The sequence below is a fragment of the Halichoeres trimaculatus genome, unplaced genomic scaffold (assembly GCF_033239565.1).
Source record: "Halichoeres trimaculatus isolate MK-OKI-2021-1 unplaced genomic scaffold, fHalTri1.1 fHalTri1_scaffold_14, whole genome shotgun sequence".
NCBI classification, from domain to species: domain Eukaryota; kingdom Metazoa; phylum Chordata; class Actinopteri; order Labriformes; family Labridae; genus Halichoeres; species Halichoeres trimaculatus.
This window is the reverse complement of record NW_027437192.1, coordinates 24,023,323-24,043,753: the sequence shown is the minus strand read 5'-3', so window position 1 is coordinate 24,043,753 and position 20,431 is coordinate 24,023,323. Positions and strand designations below refer to the sequence as shown.

The window sequence follows — 20,431 nt, the reverse complement described above, 5'->3', positions numbered from 1 at the left end:
GTCAGATGATCACCAAATCCTGGTGATTTTTTTAAACTAGAGGCTCATATTTGATTTGTGTCTGCTGAATAATGCATCAATATGTATTTATTTTATATTGTTTTACAACTTAAACAAGCCTGATGTTGTCTCACATTCAGTTTGACGATTTAAAACTGGTATCAGATCAGATCAGGTTTAGTAACAGCCAGCCCTTAGATTGGCTTGGTGCATCCCTGACTGACATCTTTTGAAGCAAAACTCAGGAAGCCAGTGCAACATAACTGGAAGCACATTTCACATAAAGTCACACTTATGAATGCGACACCTAATCTCACACTGTATGCTATGTAAGGCAAACTAAAGCATTAAAAAGTGTGGTATTTACATTACCTGTGACCTACAAAACTAAAGCCCCATCACCCTTGGCCTTGAATTTCAACAGATGGACAGCCGCTAAGCCCTGGTCAGGTGACCTAGGTGTCCTGCCTGGACAGTGTGCTGTTAACACTCCTGAATATAAGCAGGAGCCTGGTTGTGGAGAGCTTTACTCTGCGGGTGATAAAACTAACCTTGAATTTGAGTCTGTAATTCACAGGCTGCCTAAGAAGTAAAACAAGGCAAGCTGTGATCATAAGAGCTGGTTCTACAGCACTCACAAGTGTTATTGCACCATTCTACAGCAGCTGCAGAAACTCCACTTATGTTATGATAATTTGGAGATGTGAACAGAGAGTTACAATCGTCCAGCTGGGACAAGACAAAGAAAATAACCATCAATTAGAAGTGCTTTTTAGCTCAAGAAAACAAGAGCTTGACATTTGAGCTGACACATTGTTTAAGGCTCATCTACTAAGCTAAATAAGCCACTTAGCACCCTGAATATCAATTCATTAAACTTTAATTAGATTGTTGTCTGACTTATTGTTATCAACACCAGTCAAAGCAACTTCCATGTAGTCATGGTATAGATGTAGTAAATAGCTGACACAACAAGCAGATGAGCCTGATCCTGTTTGATGGGGAAGCACTGAGTCATTCTTCATGATCAGCATCAAATTGTGTTGTGCCTTCTAAGCCTTATCCGCTGGTATTTTGTGAAAGCCGCACATCAAACTGCACTAGACTGTAATTTTTTTGAGCTGAAATGAAACCTCTATTCAGAAGTTTTCCCATCTTCCTTCAACGCAGCACATGACCATAGCATCACCAAAGCTATATTTAGAGACTGGCAGAGTGTCCTCTTTCACACAGTCGTAGGCAGGTTGACTACCGCTTTGATCTTTTATTGCTGCACATACAAATTAACTTTCTAAAGCACACTAACACATAATAACTTCAACTTTCCTGTACTAAGTGAAGTGAGGAAATAGTTTTGTCTAACTGCGGAGGTGGTCAATTGGCAGCCTGGGAGCCAAAAGAAAGGTATGCACCCACACAAACATAAAGCGAAGGTAAGTATTTCCTAATAACTTTAGAAACTGTTTCTTTTCACTTTTCCTCATCTCAGGTGAGTCATTGCCATTAGCAACCTCCAATCAAATCCTGATCCGCTTTACCTCCAAAGGCCAATCCAGCTCTAGAGGATTCCACCTCGTCTACCAGGGTAAGCGTGCACGCATAAATGCACACAAATAAATCCTACTGCTTTTTTTGGATTCCCTCTGTTCCGACTCAGCCACAGTTCCCCTCTATAATAGATGAACCGCCGAGTGATTTGGAAAGGATTCACCTTCAGCAACTGTTTCAGCTGTGATTTGTCTGTTTGTGTGTGTGGGCACAAGTGTGTGCTCTGAAGCATTAAAACAGCAGAAGAATAGCAGTCAGTTGAAAAGGTTGGGGCTGTTAGTTCCCTGTATGTCCATTCCCTGAGGAGAAAGACTTTTCTCTTGAAGTCTTTTTCCTATTTTCCTTGAATAATGCACTCTACCAGACATGACTTTTGCTACCGAAGGCAATGCAAACTCTGAAGAAAGTTAATTAATAAATAATGCATTGTATGTGTTTTTTTATTGTAAGTTAGCTGGAGGAAGACAGAGTTAAGGGAAAGCGAAGACTGCATTTTAAATGATCTATTTGACACACAGTGCGATCATTGTGACAATTACTACTGTAATAACTTTTTTCCCACTCCACTGATTAAGAAGGGAGGTTCTTTGGGGGATAAAGACATTGTGGGGAACTGTTAGAGAATTCATCATGAGCTGACTGTCATCAGAAACAGAGAGTATAGAAACATCCTGGAGTTAAAACCAGGCAGTAATCACCCTGTTTCTCCTTCCAAAGCTGTACCACGGACCAGTGCAACCCAGTGCAGCTCGGTCCCAGAGCCCCGCAATGGCCGCCGTATGGGTAACAACTTTGCTGTTGGCGCTGTGATTCGCTTTGAGTGCAGTCCGGGTTACATGCTGGAGGGCTCCAGTGCCATTGAGTGTTTGACCGTCCCCAACGCCCTCGCTCAGTGGAACAGCTCCATACCCAGCTGTATAGGTGGGACACGCAACATGCATATGACAGACATGAACACAAACACAAGAGTTTGTTTTTTCTCTTTCATTCTTTTCTTCTATTCATTGTTTTTGTCTTCTCTGTCAGCCTGATATCTTCTTCCTGTTCTTGTGTCTCTTGCACTTAATCCCATGAGGGTCAAACTGTGGTCACTCTGACACAGATGTGGGCTGCCAGCCAGAAATTGCCTGTAGCAATGCTGCAAGATTTAGCCACAAGGCACACAGGTGGCAGGCACGCTAGTTGGTCACAAATCCACTCACACACACACACACACACACGCTCATATGGACATGTATAAACAAGGACATTCCACCACACTCATCACAGCTGTTAGAGATTACATCTGTCACCTTATGTGTAGCAGAGGCCGATGAGACAGTGTACAGTGTGTGTTTAGTATACAGAGCTCGTGTTTGTGTGTGTTGATCAGGTGGAACAGACATTTTGTGTGGTCTTAGAGTTAAGTTTTAATTTTAGCTATGATAAGACAATTTTAATAAAACAAGTCAAAAACTTTTTTTTAATAAGGAGCAGAAAATTAACGGTGAAGATAATTAATCTTCTCTTTTCTGACAAATTGTTTTGTCATGATTTATTTTAATCTTTTGGAATACTCATAGCATCTTATCTTCATCCTGATTGCAACGCTGAAACTATTTTTGAATAATTAATCCAACAAGCAAGGAAGAAGCCATGATTAAAAATAACAGGGAAGGAAAGAGGATTACCATTCACCTCCACCTTTACTCATTTTGGTACTAACGTGTCTGTATTTATTTTATTTTTCCCCACAGTCTGAGTCCATGAAACATTTGATGAACTGCTAATATGACACATGTGGTTTTACCCCTCGGTTTTTCTTTCTCGCTGCAGTACCATGTGGAGGTAATCTGACTCATCGAACTGGCACCATCTTATCCCCTGGCTTCCCTGAGCCGTACCTCAACAGCCTCAACTGCGTCTGGAAGATCACTGTTCCCGAAGGATCAGGAATCCAGGTTTGTGTGACAGAGTTTCTGCTTTGCATCAAGCACTGGTAGGATTTTAATGATCTGCTTACATACAAACCAGCTAAATTCAAGACAGAGTCAGCTTTGATAAAAACAGGGCCAGAATCCTGCCCTTTGCATCCAGAATCCCCAAGTGATGCATTCATCACAGCCTGCTGCTGTGATACGTCAGTGGCATACTGTGAACAAATGTGAAAGCTGTTGAGATCAAAGACCATAGATGCCGTAATACATTCAGACCTAAACGAGGAGAGAAAATTCAAGTTTTGACAGGTTAGCCACTGAAAAAAACTGAAATCTTATCAAGATTTTTTGTCGTATTTTCAGTAAAAATTGTTTTTGTAGACTTTACATGAGCCACATTCACCTGACCATTCCGGAAAAAAATGTCTTATTTCAAGTAATCAAAGACACAAATGAGGTCTGAGTTGTTTGTAACAAGCATAGACCGTATAACACATGGATGTAGTCTCCACAACATCTCGCATATGTTTATGAAACAGAAAATTAAGCAAATCGGCTAAAGCGGCCATATTGGTAGTGGCAAGGGTCTCGTGTCATGTGACCTTGAGCTGTGCCTCTGATTGGGCAAGCTTGTAATCCTAATATCCTCTGAACTGCAGAGTTAGAAAAAAATTCACCACCCCCCCGTGCAGTGTGTGTTGATAGTAAAATTAGCGACTCAGACTGGAGACGTTTTTTGAACCAGGCAGTAAATAGGTTAACTTCTGCTTTGAAAACAGCTTTCTTTGGCTTGGTGTGTATGTGACTTCTGCTACTTCCAGAACCAGCCTCAAGCAGACACTCGAGAGACAGCAGATTTTAGCACTTCAGCATTGTCTCATATTCTTATTCTTAATATGTTATTTTCATTTCAAGGAACTTCACAGTATGTTTTCTTACTTCACTGGCTGACAGATATATACTTGTTACAAGTAATTGAGACCTGGTTATTGTCTCTTTTATATTCACATTTCTGTATCCATATCTCAAAATAAAACATGTTTCTGATCAGTTTAATGTGGCCAATATCAAGTATAATGAGACATTTTTTTTTTAACTAAAAATCAGAAAAAAACACTTGCTTAGATTTCAGTTTTTGCAGTACTGCAGATGTTCGTACTATTCTTTCTCTTCATGCCATCCAGATAACATAAGTGTTGTATATTGTCCCTTAATATAACATGTGTTTTTCATCATGATAAAGATGCTGTTTCTATGTTAAAATAGGAATGGTTTTACTATTTGATTTGCTCTTTTGAGTTCAATCTCTCCATTGCCATAATAGTACTTATTCAGACTTTTGAATGTTTCTTTTTCTTTTATAATAATAATAGTAATAAAAAAATTCCCAATGCAGAGCTGCAGTGACCTTTCTATTTGTGCAAAACATACTGAGTAACTGCCTTTTGTGTGGTCACTAAGCAGACTGTAAACAGAGGCATTCAAAGATTACATTTACCTCTAACCCTCCAGCCTTCACAGAAGTGTTTGGTCTTGACAACAGGCTCCTGTGCGGTGACATGTTTGCAGCTTACTAAGAGCTAATTAACTGCTGTACTCTACCCACTGCATGCATACAGCATTTACATTTCTCAGAGTACAGAGCTGTTAAATGAATTATAGATCCTGTAGAGGGTTGGGATTTAATTTGACGGATCACTTTACTAGAAAGTTCAGATTGCACAAACCGAAATACATTTTTATGTGATTGCCTCCTCAATTACTTAACTTTTCTTTCAGGGAGTTACTTCTGGTGGCAAATTTGTATTCTCTGATGCATGCATGATGGAATTCCACCAGGAGCCACGGCGTGATCCCCCGCGGCTTTCCCTGACAGAAAGTTTTTAGGCTTATGCTCCAGCCTCCGCGGCTAATGACCTTAGAGCCGCCCCTCAGCTATTAGCTCCTCCACCTCAGCTGACTGTCCTTGCAGGTCAAATGCACACGGTGGCCCTCAGGTGGACTTAGCATGCTGCTCTACACACGGGCAGCAAGGGCTTGGAGGTGAGATAGACAGTGAATAGTATCAGAGAGCTGACAGTATGCACACCCTGAAAGGCAAACAACAGGATGCCGGTGCTGATATATGTATCAGAGTGGGAACAGCGCAGTAAGGTCACAGTGTGTTGGTTTATTTTCTTATGGCAACAATCACAGCTAAACTAAATCCTCACTCGCTTTCCCTGTTCCACCTTTTGACTTTCACACAGTCCCCCCCCCTCCTCTCTATCCATCATTATCACTGTTGCTCCCTCTACCAGCTTGCAGAGACGCATTAGATTGGAGTGTCACGATCCAGGAGAGAACTTAAAGGAGCAAGGTGCCTTGCCTGCACATTTGCTGTGGCCCACTAATGAAAGATCAATCTGTGATCTGCGTTGTCTTCCTGGGATGCGCCTGGGCCCCTACTGGCCCTTTAATTGGCTTGTATCCGATCTATAACCATCAGAGGCAGAGGAGAAGGCCTAGAAACAGGAGTAACAGGGAAAAGAGAAGAAAGGGCGGCTTTCAGAGACTGAATAAATAAATGTGTAAAGGTGGCATCCTGAAATGTTTTGAGCTTAAGTAAGACACAAAGACAAAATCTTGCTCAGATTCGCTTTTTTAACTCATTCACATCAATTTAAAATGGAACTGGAGATTTAAATATTAGAAGTGAGCTTTTTACTCCCCCTGGTTAGCATTCACCAGTACAATTTTTTTTTTAACTTGTCACTTAGGCATCAGAAATGCTTTTCTCACATGAAGCAGTATCTTTCTTACTTTTTTTTAAGTGGGCAGCTGCTGTCAGAAGAATTCTAACAAGCACAACTCTGAATCTGCTTTACTTTGAAGAATTTCCAACATCCTCTGCAGCTGTCACACAGTTTTCTTAATTTCAAATCCAAAGCATACCACATGAACACAGCCTTTCACCAGAAGAAAAAGAAAGCAAAGAAATAAAAAGAAAATAGACATATATGCACAATGACTATTGCTCTGTTCTACTCACAATCCTGAGCTTCTGATTTTTGTGAAGTCTTTATCGACTCTGTTATATGTATTGAAACAGTAAAAAGGGAGTTTTTACACTTTAAGTGGGTTTCAAGGCACTCTACAGAAAAGAGGTTTGTGTTTTGCACACAAAAATAGCTTTGTCATGCTGTGGATAGCCTTTCTCTGGTATTTTGAGAAGCAGCTCACTGTGTCAGCACCGACCCACCCGCTGTACAAGTTGTAACGATGGACATGCTTTTTACTTCTTCATTCTGTCCCTTTTTCATAAACCTTTCATGACGCCTTCCATCACTTATTCATCCTCAACCCTTCAACCTCATTCTTGATTTCTCTTCACGTTTACACCTTTGACCCGTCTGTGGATACACTGCATAAATCCTATCCCTCCTTTACTGACATAAATACTCCCTCCGTCCTCAGATCCAGGTAATCAGCTTTGTCACAGAGCAGAACTGGGACTCGCTCGAGGTGTTTGACGGAGGGGACAACACTGACACCATGCTTGGCAGCTTCTCAGGTAAATGTTGTGTGTGTGTGTGTGTGTGTGTGTGTGTGTGTGTGTGTGTGTGTGTGTGTGTGTGTGTGTGTGTGTGTGTGTGTGTGTGTGTGTGTGTGTGTGTGTGTGTGTGTGTGTGTTTACAGTGTGTGTATGATTCATTTTCATTATGTTTTATTTTAGTTTTTCTTTTCCTTAAATTATTATTCCCTCCATAGCCCGGGTTATTAGACAGACTTAAGCCTCTCATCCGTACCTGCCAAATTCAGAGTTGATGTAAAAGAGTCATCCAGTCAGTTTTTTTTTACATAGCAATATATAGCAGGGAAAATAAGTATTGAATGCGTCAACTTTTTCTCATTACATTTATTTCCAAAGATGCAATTTAAACAAAATTTCTACCAGACATTGTTATTAACTCTAATAATTCACACATAACAAGAAATAACAATGTTCAGGTCCATAAATGATGATTATATGGCATTAGCAATAACACAGGAAAAAAGTATTGAACACACCATGGAAAGGCTGTATACTTTGGCAAGAAAATGCACCATACCACCTGAAATCTGTCAGTAATTATTACTTGAACTTCCAATTAGTGCAAACCAACATCAGCTGGGCTAGAGCAAATTGATGGTCCTAAAAAAAGGATGTTTTTTTCACCAAGCAGTTAAACACGACACACTTCATGATGGGTATAGGCAAAGAGCTCTCTGAAGACATTCACAACCTGATTGTTGCTCAGCATCAGAATGGAACTGGTTACAGACTTATATCAAAGCACCTGAATATTCCAGTCAGCACCATTGGGGCCATTATTCGCAAGTGGAGGAAGCACCACCTTACCATCAACAGGCCACGCACAGGAGCTCCTTGCAAAATGTTTGACCAGGGAGTCAGAAAGATAGTCAGAAGAGTACTCAACGAGCCAAGGACCACCCTGAAAGTGCACCAAAAAGACTTGGAGGCAGCAGGTACAATTGTTACAGAGAAAACAATAGGCAATGCACTCCACCGCCATGGCCTCTATAGACGCTCAGCCTGCAAGACTCCATTCCTCAAGAAAAGGCATGTGGAAGCTGGTTTAAAGTTTGCTAAACAGCATCTTGGCAAGCCTGTAGAATACCTGGAGAATGTTGTCTGGTCAGGTGAGACTGAAATTGAACTTTTAGGCTGTCATACTACATACCAAGTTTGGAGGAGAAATGTCACTGCATATCACCCAAAAACACTACACCAACAGTGAAGTTTGGAGGTGGAAGCATCATGGCATGGGGTTGTTTCTCATCTCATGGTATTGGCAAACTTCATATAACTGAAGGAGCAATGAATGGAGCCATGTATGGAGAAATTCTTGATATGAATCTGCTGCCATCCACCAGGATGATGAAGATGAGACGTGGCTGGATCTTCCAGCAGGACAACGATCCAAAGCACACGGCAAAGTTGACTCTCAAATGGTTTCAAAAAAAGAAAATCAATCTGTTGGAATGGTCTAGTCCAACACCTGACTTAAATCCAATTGAACATTTGTGGAAAGAACTAAAGAAAAGGGTTCACCAGAGGGCACCAAAGAATATTCAAGATTTAAAGACAATCTGTGCAGAGGAATGGGCCAAAATCACACCTGAGCAGTGTGGGCCAGTAGTTCAAACATACAAGAGGCGTCTGGAAGCTGTCATTGCAAACAAAGACTTCTCCACTAAGTATTAGATGAGTCTCAGTTAGTGTGTTCAATACTTTTTTCTTGAGTTATTGCACTTAATTCCACATAATCATTATTTATTGACCAGAATGTTGTGATTTCTTTTCATGTGTTGATTATTTGAGTTAATACCAATGTCTGGTAGAAATTTTTTTGAATTGCATCTTTGGAAATAAATGTGATGAGAAAAAAGTTGATGCATTCAATACTTATTTTCCCCACTGTATGACTTTAAGAAGTGCTTTTTAATTTAACCCAACAGGTCTTACAAAAGAAACAGGGCATTTATTTGGCAGGGTTGAAATTTATAGGTTGCTTAATTGAATTCAGAGTGAATACAAGCCGCTGGTGTAGTCATGGGATGTTTTCATAATTCCAAGCTGTTTGAGCTCCCCCTGGCAAAATCTTGGTGCAGCTCTACAAAGGTTAGCCTTTTCTGAGTGGAGTTAAAATGAACATTTGTTTACAGTAGCTGTGTTACTCCCCTCAATACAGCAACAGGGAATTCTGCTTTTGTTTGTGCTTGGAACCAGACCAAGAGTAAATGTTAGATGTACCCTGAAGTGAAGAGATGAAAGAGAAATGCCAGGCTTACAAATCTGAGCCATTAAACAGCCAATTTTAGGTCACACAGTGCCTGATTTTACTCTCTGATACTCTCCCCCTTCTTTTTTTTTTTGAAGGATTTTTGTTTTTGTTTAATTTTAGCTGATTAGGTCCCCATTCATTGGGGGGAAAAAAAACTTCCTTTGTGTGTCTTATTAGTTAGTGGGTCAGACATACATCTGCTAACCTTCAGTATCCAAATACACATATAAACAATAGTTCAAGCGTACAGTCATGGTGCATTCACGCTCAAACACACAGGCAGACACATGCACAGACTCAAAAAATGGCGACTTTTCCCTTGATTTGTACAGTTAGTTATAGTCGGCCTATGCTGGAGAAAGCTCCTCTAACCTTTACTTTTAATCTCCTCCCAAAGGCACCACGGTCCCTGCGCTCCTCAACAGCACCTCCAACCAGCTCTACCTCCACTTTTTCTCTGATATTAGTGTGTCTGCCGCTGGATTCAGGCTGGAATACAAAAGTAAGTGAAAGAATTAACAGCTCTCCAAGCTAAGTAGTAGGAGCATGTTTCTTATCTAAGCTTTTACTCCAGAGGCAATGTCTCCTGCAAGGTTTTGTCAAACTGTGCATTTGAGGTTTTCACTCCTGTCCAGTTTATGTCCATGTAAAATTAGCACAGTGTCTTTTTCTCTTTTCTTTACTGATGATTTCCTGTTATTTATGTCTCCAGCTGTGTCTCTGACCAACTGTCCAGAGCCTGTAGTTCCCATGAACGGCATTAAGGTTGGGGAGCGTCTTCAGATGAACAATGTGGTGTCTTTCCAATGTGAACCTGGATATACTCTACAGGTAACATACTCTACCTTCTGATGTGATTCATTTAAAGAGGAAACCATGACTCTACATAAGTGCATGTACATTTTACTGCCGAGTTCTTCAATCATATAGCAAAATGCACAGTCTGTATCAGGGTGGCTGTTTTCTGTTATCCAATAAATGTAAAATTATCTTTGAATACTCTCATTTTGATTGTAAATGCACGTCCTTCAGAGCGTCCATTTCAATCACCTGGCCTGCTCTGAAGACAGATGCAGCACTGTACACTTATTCAAACAAGTTGTGCCTGTTCCACAAAAGTCCTTGAGGACTAAATGTTCCCACTGTCTCCCCATGTGCTGGTGTCAATGAAAATGCCACCCCCTTTCTTTAAGTGCGGTTTAGTTTCACATTTTTAAATACTGAATGATGTCAGAATAAAGCTTGCAGAAAATAAGCACATTTTAGCAATAAAGGTCAAATACTTCTAATGTCTTATCAATAGAATAAACTGTCAGTATACTTCCTTTTACGACAGCCAGACACGTCATTATAACAACTGACAGGTGAAGTGAAAAACATTGGTATCTCTAGACAATGGCACTTGTCAGTTGGTGGGACATTTTTAGCAGTGAGTGAACATTTTGTCCTCAAAGTTGATGTTTTGAAAGCAGGAAAAAAGGGGCAAGTGAGAGGACGCGAGCGACTTTGACGAGGGCCCAAAATTGTTCTGGCTAGACAACCACATCAGAGCATCTCCAAAGTTTCAGCTCTTGTAGGCGTTCCCGGTCTGCAGAGGCCAGCTCCTACCAATGTGGCCAGTGAACTGACAGCAGGGTGATGGGCAGCCACGGCTTGATGAGCATGGGGAGAGAAGGCTGGCTCATGTGGTTCAGTGTGACAGAAGAGTTACTGCAGCTGAAACTGCTAAAAAAGTCATTTTGAGTTCTGATAGAAAAGAATCAGAACCCAAAATGCATCAGTTTGTTGTATATGGGGTTGTATGGGTGTAGACCTGGAGCAATGGACAAAACTGGACTGTTTGAATGAGGCAGTAGATTCAAGATTTTGACTTTAACACATTCCTCTGATCTCAGCCCAGTTGAACATCTGTGGAGTGGCTCATTTGTCATTTCCAACAAGTTCTTCCAGAAAACTGAATCCCTTCCCTGACTTTTTTTATCATCAGGAATGGATGAATGATAGAGGGAATTTATGATGTTGAGCAAGCTTGGAAATATCTGAAGGCTTTCTGTGCCACAGTCATAGCAGTTCTTAATCAGTGGAACATGTTTGAGAATATATTACAACCACAAACAGTCCAAACCAGGATGTTGTCTTGATGCTGACTTAAAAACTCTGCCACTTTTTTTCTAGACTGGGTGCCAGACTGTCTCTGAATAAAATGATGATCACATTTTTTTGGAAACAGCCAGCCAAAGAGCCCATTTTGTTCTTACATTTGCATGTTATTACCAAATGTTTTATTTCTCCAGCAAGTTGGCTTTGGAGCTCGACTGTGCACGTTTTAGAAAGATGTTTTATCGTTTATTTTGACAGGACAAACAAAACGATGCTCCCTCTCTGTTGTTCTCTGTCACTTCAAATGGATTCAGTCATTTAGTCGCCACAGGAAGTCATGTGGAGACAGGCAGCAGGTTCAAATAATTGGAGGAAGTGATGAGTGACAGTTGGGAGGACGAATTAATTCATCTTCTGTCCTTTGTTGCACTTTTGTCTTTGTGTGTGCTCACATGGATTCACCACACAGGGGAACTCACACATCACCTGTATGCCTGGGACAGTCAGACGATGGAACTACCCACCTCCTCTCTGCATCGGTAAAAATAGCTTTTTCTTATCACTTGCTGCCATCTCCTGCCTTATTTTCATTTCTGTGACTCTCCAGAATCTCTCTTTTTTTATAACTTATTTTTGGAGATCCTTCGTCTTTCCAGTCACAAAACTTACAGCTCACACTTGTGAAGATATTCTCTTGAATTGTCAGGTAGAATAAATGTTATTTTACTCTTGTTTTTGTTTGTGTTGTTGTCTTTACACTTTGAAAGGTAACTTTGAAGGCACATGCTTCATTAAACTACATAAGCTCTTTGCTTTACTCTCCCAGACCCTGAAAGTTTCCTTGAAAAACTGGTTTATCTACTCTTGTATGATTAAATCCACCTTAGATCTTGATTGGCTAAAGTTGAAGGTGGAACTACTGAGGCCACAGGTATCAGCAGTTTCCTGATGACCTAAAGGTTAACATTGAGTTCCTTATGTATTCCTTTCAGAATCATATTAGTACTCAAACCAAAGTTCTCCCCTCTCCTGTCTTCTGTTTGTCCCATTTATTCTTAATCTTTTTCCGCACTGTTTGCTTTCTCCCCGGCAGTACCTCTGTGTTTTTTATCCCCCTTGAGTCAGCTAATTCCTCTACCATTAGTCTCAGCATCCTTTCATCCTTTTAATTTTGATGTCGGGATCTCTCGCTCTTTTCATCTTTTGTGATCCGATCATCACTTTTACTTAGTATTTCCAACCTCCTCCCCCCCTTTTTTCCTTTACTCCTTCACCTTTTATCTAGTCTTTTTGAGTCTTCATCCTGGATTTCAGTCACAAAAACGTTTACCCATCAAACGTTTAGGATGAAAGGAGGGGGATGAAGAGCAGCGAAAGATAAAGTATATGGCCCCTCGACATCTCAAGTAGAAAGAGGAGAGCACCAGAGTTCTCTAAAAGTGAGATAAATCCTCCCATTTGATGAGGCGGTGGCGCTCTGAATGCCAGTTTAAACTATTTAATCATTTTTACAAGGCTGGTGGTTTTTACACCAAGTTCAGGTTATTCAGTAAGAGCATTTTATTATTTTATCATATGAAATTGATTAAAACGGTTGTTAGGTGTAAAAAGACTTTGCTTTTGTGCTTACATTGATATTTTTTAAATGACTCCATTCAAGGACATGACGTAGTAATTGAAAAAAAAAAAAAAACATCTTGCCTTCAAGCAGTCAAAACCAACCTCAGTGTCTGTTGGAGATCAGTTTTGTGTTAGTGTCTATTTGTTAATATTTACAAACAAACTTTTAGATTTGTCTAAATTATATACTCAGATAAACTCATGTACTAGTTTGTCACATGAAAGCACTAAATGTGTTTTTCTTTTAGCTCCTTAACTTCTTTAATTCCCCTGAAAACAGAGCTCTTTCGTTGAGCAGTGTTTGTACAGCTGTTTTAATTCGGTAATCACTGTTTTGCACATGCTTATAAACAAAATGCTCCCTCTGCCCTCTGCCAGCTCAATGTGGAGGAATCCGAGAGGAGATGGAGGGCATGATTCTCAGTCCTGGTTTCCCTGGCAACTACCCTAGCAACAGTGACTGCACCTGGAGAATCTACCTGCCAGTTGGTTACGGTGAGCATTTGGAGAGTCTCTTATAGCATTCCTGACTTTGGCGTTTTTAAAGAGCTTTAAGTACATATCGAGTAGAGCTGATTTTTTTTATTATCTCCTAGATTTTAGAGCCATAATATTTCTGATTTCTGAGTCTTTCCACTTTCATTCAACTCTTTCCTCTACATGTCTCCTTCTGGATTTCCCAGGAGCCCACATGCAGTTCCTTAACTTCTCCACCGAGGCCAACCATGATTTCCTTGAGATCCGCAACGGGCCCCTTGACACGAGTGCCGTGATTGGCCGATTCAGCGGCCAGGATATACCCTCCTCTCTCCTCACCACTTCCCATGAGACCACGGTGTATTTCCACAGCGACCACTCGCAGAACAAACCAGGGTTCAGATTCGAGTACCAGGGTAAGGATAATGTGTGAGAAAGTTGGAGCACTTTCAGCTCCTTGTAAAAGATGCAGAAGATTGGAGCATGAAATAATGATCAGCCCCAGGACTGTCTCAGACAAAAATAGACTTGGTTAATATATATTTATAATGATGAGCATAATCACCAAGACTAAATTTTGCTAATTGCAGAGCCAAGCCGGTATCATTATAAGTTACTTTATTCTGCAAAGCTTGATGAAGTTACTGCAGTTTGGCTGGAGATACTCAGCTGCTTCAATCCACCTTTGCTGCCCCCTGAACAGGATCAGGCAGAGGTCTGGCTTGAGTGATCTGTGATGCTTTCTGTATGAGAGGGAAAGCCACAGAAGTTATTTATGTCTTGTAATGGAGAGATGCATAATTATCTGTTGAGTGCTTTCATTTTTTTAATCTTCAGGTTCATTTACTTACTTTTAATGTCACTTAACTGAGAGATGTTTGCGTGTAAAGCCATAGCATCCCTAAAATAACCCTAACCTTCCATTGCTATGCTGATGACTGTCAGATATATGTGCCCTTAAACGCAAAAGATGTTTTTTTCAGTCAAACCCTTCCTTGCTTGTCTGGAAGACATTAAATCTTGGTTGGCCCTGAACTTTTAAAACTTTCATGAAAAGAAAACAGAGGTTATGGGGTTTGGACCAAGTGGCCCCTGTGAATCCACCCCTGTTGATCTTGGACCTCTGACAGTATATTTTAAGGGTGTATTCACACCTGGATTGTTTGGGGCAGTTGTCCCGAAATAGTGGACAGTCCCCCCAAAACCCCTGTTTGATTGGGCATATGTGAACACAGCAATCACTCTCAGATGCGGTACAAAACAAGCGGGTCACGACTGCCAAAAAAAAAAGTGGTCTCGGCCCCTTTCCATTCAAGTCCTGTAGCGGTTCCTTTACAGTGAGAACACAAACACCCCAACAACCGGCACAACTGACTCATAACTGTGGCTCACACTGTAGTGATAGGGGCAGTGGTAGTCAAAACAGTAGAAGAAGAAGGAGTAGAAGAAGAGAAGACTGATAAACTGAAGAAAATGAGTCGTGGGCTCATGTGGAGTGGTAAAGAAATACAGTTCCTTCTGCAGTCGGGACACTAAAAACTACATAGATCATATAGTACACACTGTTACATGAGCCATAAATGCTATTACGCTAATTAGCCACACACGTTGTTGATGCTTCATAAAGATAAGGGAAACTCCCCACCTTTCTGATATGATTTCTGACCAATAAGAGAAAAAAAGGAATGATCGCACGTGGCATTTGTTTGCAACTTTGGACCACAACAAACTTTTGCCTTGTGAACACAAATGAACCAAGTGACAACTACTACAATTTTATCATTTTGGCCCATGAATTGGAACAAAGGAAACAAGCCACAGGTGTGAATACACTCTAAATCAACTGTTACAAATATGGGTTTTGAGCTGGACAGTGATTTTAAACTAGACAGCCAAATTAAAACTGTTAAGTCTTATTTTTATCACTCAAAGTGCTGGCAAAGGTCAAATCTTTTATGCCCAGGCAGCACTTTAAACAGTGATCCATGCTATTATGTCATCACATTTGGATTGTAACACACTTGATGTTGGAGTAAGTCAGTCACTGCTCTCGCATCTGCAGCTGGTCCAGAACGTCGCTGCATAACTTTTATCCTGAACATGCAAAAGAGAGCACATCAGCACAGTACTGGCTTCACTTCACTGGCTGCCTGTGACTCTTAGAGTTGATTATAAAATTCTTATGTTTGTTTTTAAATGTTTAAATGGTCTTGCCTCTCTGAGCTTCTTCACCCCTACTCACCCTCTCTGTCCCTCAGAGGGGACAGGGCTTTCTCTAATGTTGGTCCTCGATTGTGGAACTACCTTCCCCTACACATTAAAGAAGCCACTTCACTGTCCACTTCAAAAAGCTCTGGCTTCTAACCTCGGCAAGACGTAGTTTCTTCCCGGTCTAAATCCCTTTTTATTTTATTTTATTTGCTTTTATTTGTTTTTAGCATGTTTACTTTGCATCTGTTTTTTCTTATCTGTTTTTATCTTTTTGATTAAACTACCTGTACAGCACTTTGTTTACAGTTGTGGTTGTTTTTAAAAAGTGCTTCATAAATAAAGTTGGTATGGTATGGTTGGTAAAAACTGATTGTCCGTCAAACTGACAGCCATCACCCCTCAGATGTGGTCAATTCTTCAGATCTAAGAACCCCTGCATTCAAAACCTTATATTACTTTAAAGCTTTCCGCACCATGTGCCAATAAAAAGCTCCTCTGCATATCTGCACGACTGGAAAAAAACAAATTGTCCTTGTCTGTAACTGCAACAGGCACACAAAGTTTGTGTTTTGTGATTCAACAAACGAGCCGGCAAATCGAAAGGTAGCATTGAGCATTTCCATAATTATGTGTGTATTAGCATTTAAATCAAGCATTATATTTGCAAATACTCCCCCTATTCCCGTATTTGCATGAGTTATCTCTTACAAAGAGAGGCTCTGATCCATAGAAATCAATTCCTTTAGTTATATTTATATCCTGGCTGTTCGAGGCTCACTGCCTACTTTGCTATTGTATCACAGAGTGGAAAAAAAGTAAGAGTTATTTACCCACACTAACACTGACGACTGCATCATACTCCTCCGGCAAAAGCCCAACCTGCCCCTGGCTTTTTCTTTCCCTGTGACAATGACTGTCTGAAAAAAGAGGAGGGGGAGGATATGTGTGGGAGGTTGAGGCACAAGAGGAAGAACAGCAGAAAGATGAGGAAAGGGAATTAATGATGGAAGTAAAAATAGAGGTTGCTCCAATATAACATCCTCTGTGTTGGCATATATGGAGTCATCTTCGCAGTTGTGTTCTTAATTTCGCTAGCTTCAGGGAAAATCTGCTGGAAAATGATATTCAAACAGAGTGATGAACATGCTGTTCTCTCCCTCAGCTTATGAGCTACAAGAGTGCCCTGATCCAGAGCCTTTCCGTTTTGGTGTGGTGGTGGGTGCTGGATTCAATGTTGGCCAGTCTATCTCCTTTGAGTGCCTGCCTGGGTACCAGCTAATGGGATATTCCATCCTCACCTGTGAGCATGGCACCACCCGCAACTGGGATCACCCTTTCCCTCGCTGTGAAGGTAAGTAATTTAATATTTGTCCTGTCAATACCCAAACAAATTAGAACCACTCAGCAGTCTGAACAATAAATAGGCCTCCAAACTAGTGGCCTGTTCTGTTCCTAATGAACGCAGAGGCAAAATAATAACACAATAACTCACTGTTTTGAATGTATTGAGCCATTACATCATTAGTATGAAGTGTGGCTTTGGAGATAATGATTATCTATTATGAATAATGCAATTAAACTGAATTATCATCCCTCATTAAAGAAGCAAAGTATTCTTCAATGAAAATCGATGCTCTCCTGAAGAGGAATGGAGACAAATAAAAATCGAATAAAGAGTGGCCAAATTGAAAAGAAAAAGTAATGGGTGCTCTTTCTATTTTTTTCTTGTCCTTGACCCACATTCTCACGCTCTGGCTGCCAATTATTCAATGAGGCAGGCTAAATTACAGAAAGAGGTGACGGCCCTGACACTGGAGCTTTGAGTTGGCTAGCAAGGAGATAAATGAAAGTAAAAAAAGGGAGCAACAGAGTGAAAAGCAGAGCAAAAAAGAAGAGTTTATCCTCTCCTGGCCTTTTCAATATCAGAGAGAAGTATGAAGATGAAAGTTATCTGAAAAATTTAACCTGTGGGTATGTGCTTAAAAAGTGTATGCATATGTAATGGTATGTTTATCCTAGTACTATGGTTAAGGAGGAAGAGGAACACTTTCCCCTCATTTTCCTGACCTTTACATCACTCAAGCTTAAATGCAGGGAAATATATAAGTTGTTTTTTTCAAAGACAGATTTTTGTGTTTTGAAGTTGTTTTCCTAAATCATATTTCTTTGTGCACTCCAGAGGATATCCGTCAGACTGATATTGGCTTGTTTTGAAAACATATCCCAATATTTCTTCAATTTTCCTAAATGTTTTTTTTTTATTTTATTTTAAACCTCCGCTCATGGGAATATCAATCAAACTGCTGTTTTAAAGTTTTCAGAACGTTATTTATTAGGTTCTACAAATGCACTCTGTACACAGTCGCTTGTTTTTTTCCACTTTCAGATGCTGGCTGTACAAACACGAAATGTTCTCCTCCGTTAATTGTGTTTGTGTGCATGCATGTACAAACCTGCTGTCAGGAAGCTATAGGGTAGGCAGCTGAGTGATTACTTTGGTCTTAATGAGATGAGAATACATGACCATGGATTGGTATAGGTGTACATGAATGCACACACATGCAATTAAAGCTTTGCTTCCCTAACTTATAAAGAGATTTGATTTGAACGGATCAGTAGAAAAGTTTCTGTGCACGGTGAAAAAACATGTAGGACAGTATATCAGCAAATTACCTCCAGATGCTGTTTCAGATTATTTATAGAGATACACTGCTGTTTTTGTTAGTGAATTAAATGTTTTTATCCTCGAGGGGCCATAACTACATTTGACCCATTTAGCTCAGTCCAACCTGTTCCTCAATCTACGTTTTGTAATGTTTGTTGATGCCGAGTCGTCCTCTAAAGTGAACAAACACACAAGCACATTGATTTTTATTACCTTGCTTGCACTTGTCTTGGCATTATCATCATGTCACTTTGTGTCTATAAAATGCTTTACCTTTTTTGTTTGTGTTTGCTCTTCTCTTCTCCTCACCTTGGCTGCCTTATCTCTTTCTCCTTCATCATCCTTTTTTCTGCTCGCTACATTTTTATTCAGGATATTGTCCTCCTCTTGTTTGTATTTAATAACCAGTTGCAACACTGCCCTAAGTTTTTTTTTTTGTTGTTGTCGTTTCTTGCAAATCCCTTCAAGAAACATACACCTTATTATAGATAAGGTTCAAAGTAGGCTGTGTTGTGTTGTGGGTGCTGTGAGCCAGAGGTGCAACTTTGCAGAGTGCCAAGGGTTTAGTCAATCAGTCTGATCAATAGCTCATTTACCTGGTGGGCCAGCAGCAGAGCGGCCTCTTCCTTTACAGGGACAAAGCAGCCAGCTGTATGACACAGAAACTAACATGACCTGAGAGAGAAACAGGAGATAAAACAAGGCACTTCGGCTTTGGGAATGTTCATAGACCCCTCTTCAACCAAGAGTGCGGTGAAGCTGAGTGCCATGTCTCAGACTGTGATTACCACTCCACCTTCAGCTCCCCTGCTCCTCTACAATTATCACAAGTGTTTTTAAATCATTAGTTGGATCCTTATGAGATCCTGAGCGATGTTTGAAAATAGTTTGAATGTATTTGTGTGCATATTTCTGCTTGGCTGCATAGACTTCCTCCTGTGTGTATGAATGAGTGCACTTTTTGACCCGAGGTTATCAAGCCTGTGTGGATTTGTGAGTTCATGCTGTTTACAGTTCAGACATGGGCATGCTGGTTCAACCTTTCTTGTCACACAAACACACACAAAAGCTTTAATACATGCTTTTTTTCCCCTCCTCATACACATACTGTACATACACACAACTCGAAAGCCCAGTTCACACCAAGCCCTCGCCTCATCTCCACACTCTCTCTTGAACCCCAGTGGGAAAGGGTTGAGGCCTTATCTTAGCAAAACACTCAAACCAAGTCCCCACTTGCTAACAGGCTTTACTGGCTAATCTTTAGCTCAGACAAGCGCCTGGGCACTAGAGGAAGAGCAAAGGAGAGGGGGAGAGAGACACTGAGAAGGGAGGCAGAAGAAACGAGGGATGAAAAATCCTCTTTTTCCACCATTTGAAGCAGAATTATGGAACTGTGCTGTTGTATTCCTGGCCCCCCTGATACATATATATACTCTGCCTCTCTTCCTTCCTTCCTCTTCCCTCCCTCAGTGCCATGTGGTGGGAACATCACATCAGACAATGGGACCATTTTCTCCCCTGGTTACCCAGAGGAGTACCCCAGCTCTGCTGACTGCTCCTGGCTGATCACCGTGGCTCCTGGCTTCGGCATCAAACTTAACTTCACCCTGCTACAGGTTCACGGACCACACGACTTCATCACCGTCTGGTAAGAAATTTCTTCTTTTACTTTTGCGTTTCAGGCTAAAGTTACAAGATTTATTCAGGTCTCTCAAGGCCATCTCAACAAAATAGTCTTTTTTTCTATTCCAACTTGTTACACCTCCATTTTTTGGCCTCTTTGTTGCATCCCTCTGCTTTTATTAGCTATGCTTTCTTAAGTACCCTGAAGCTTGTTTCTAAAATTCTCTGTCCTCATACTTGACATGGCAAGAGTGGCTCTTCTGACAAACATTTCTTTCAGTTTTTGTCTAAGAAAGTGTAGTTTAGGTTGTTGAAAAGTGTGCTTTTGTGCATATTTTTATTAATGTCTGCCAATGTATTTAGTAGGGCTGGGACGATATGCTAGTCTCGCGATTTGATTGTATTATGATTTTTGGGGTGCTGATTCGATTTGAAATTGC

General features: G+C 40.6%; 1 protein-coding gene across 1 annotated transcript in view; it reads left to right on the top strand.

The window, feature by feature from the left end:
• The window catches only part of csmd2 (CUB and Sushi multiple domains 2), a 280,511-nt gene that overhangs the window by 212,284 nt on the left and 47,796 nt on the right, over window positions 1-20,431 (top strand). Inside the window, exons 34-44 of the mRNA XM_074686270.1 lie at window positions 1,490-1,585; window positions 2,266-2,469; window positions 3,364-3,488; window positions 6,921-7,017; window positions 9,690-9,794; window positions 10,005-10,123; window positions 11,862-11,931; window positions 13,391-13,507; window positions 13,696-13,905; window positions 16,863-17,051; window positions 19,839-20,016. Of these exons, the coding sequence (XP_074542371.1) occupies window positions 1,490-1,585; window positions 2,266-2,469; window positions 3,364-3,488; window positions 6,921-7,017; window positions 9,690-9,794; window positions 10,005-10,123; window positions 11,862-11,931; window positions 13,391-13,507; window positions 13,696-13,905; window positions 16,863-17,051; window positions 19,839-20,016 (1,510 nt within the window). The remainder of the gene's footprint in view (window positions 1-1,489; window positions 1,586-2,265; window positions 2,470-3,363; window positions 3,489-6,920; window positions 7,018-9,689; window positions 9,795-10,004; window positions 10,124-11,861; window positions 11,932-13,390; window positions 13,508-13,695; window positions 13,906-16,862; window positions 17,052-19,838; window positions 20,017-20,431) is intronic.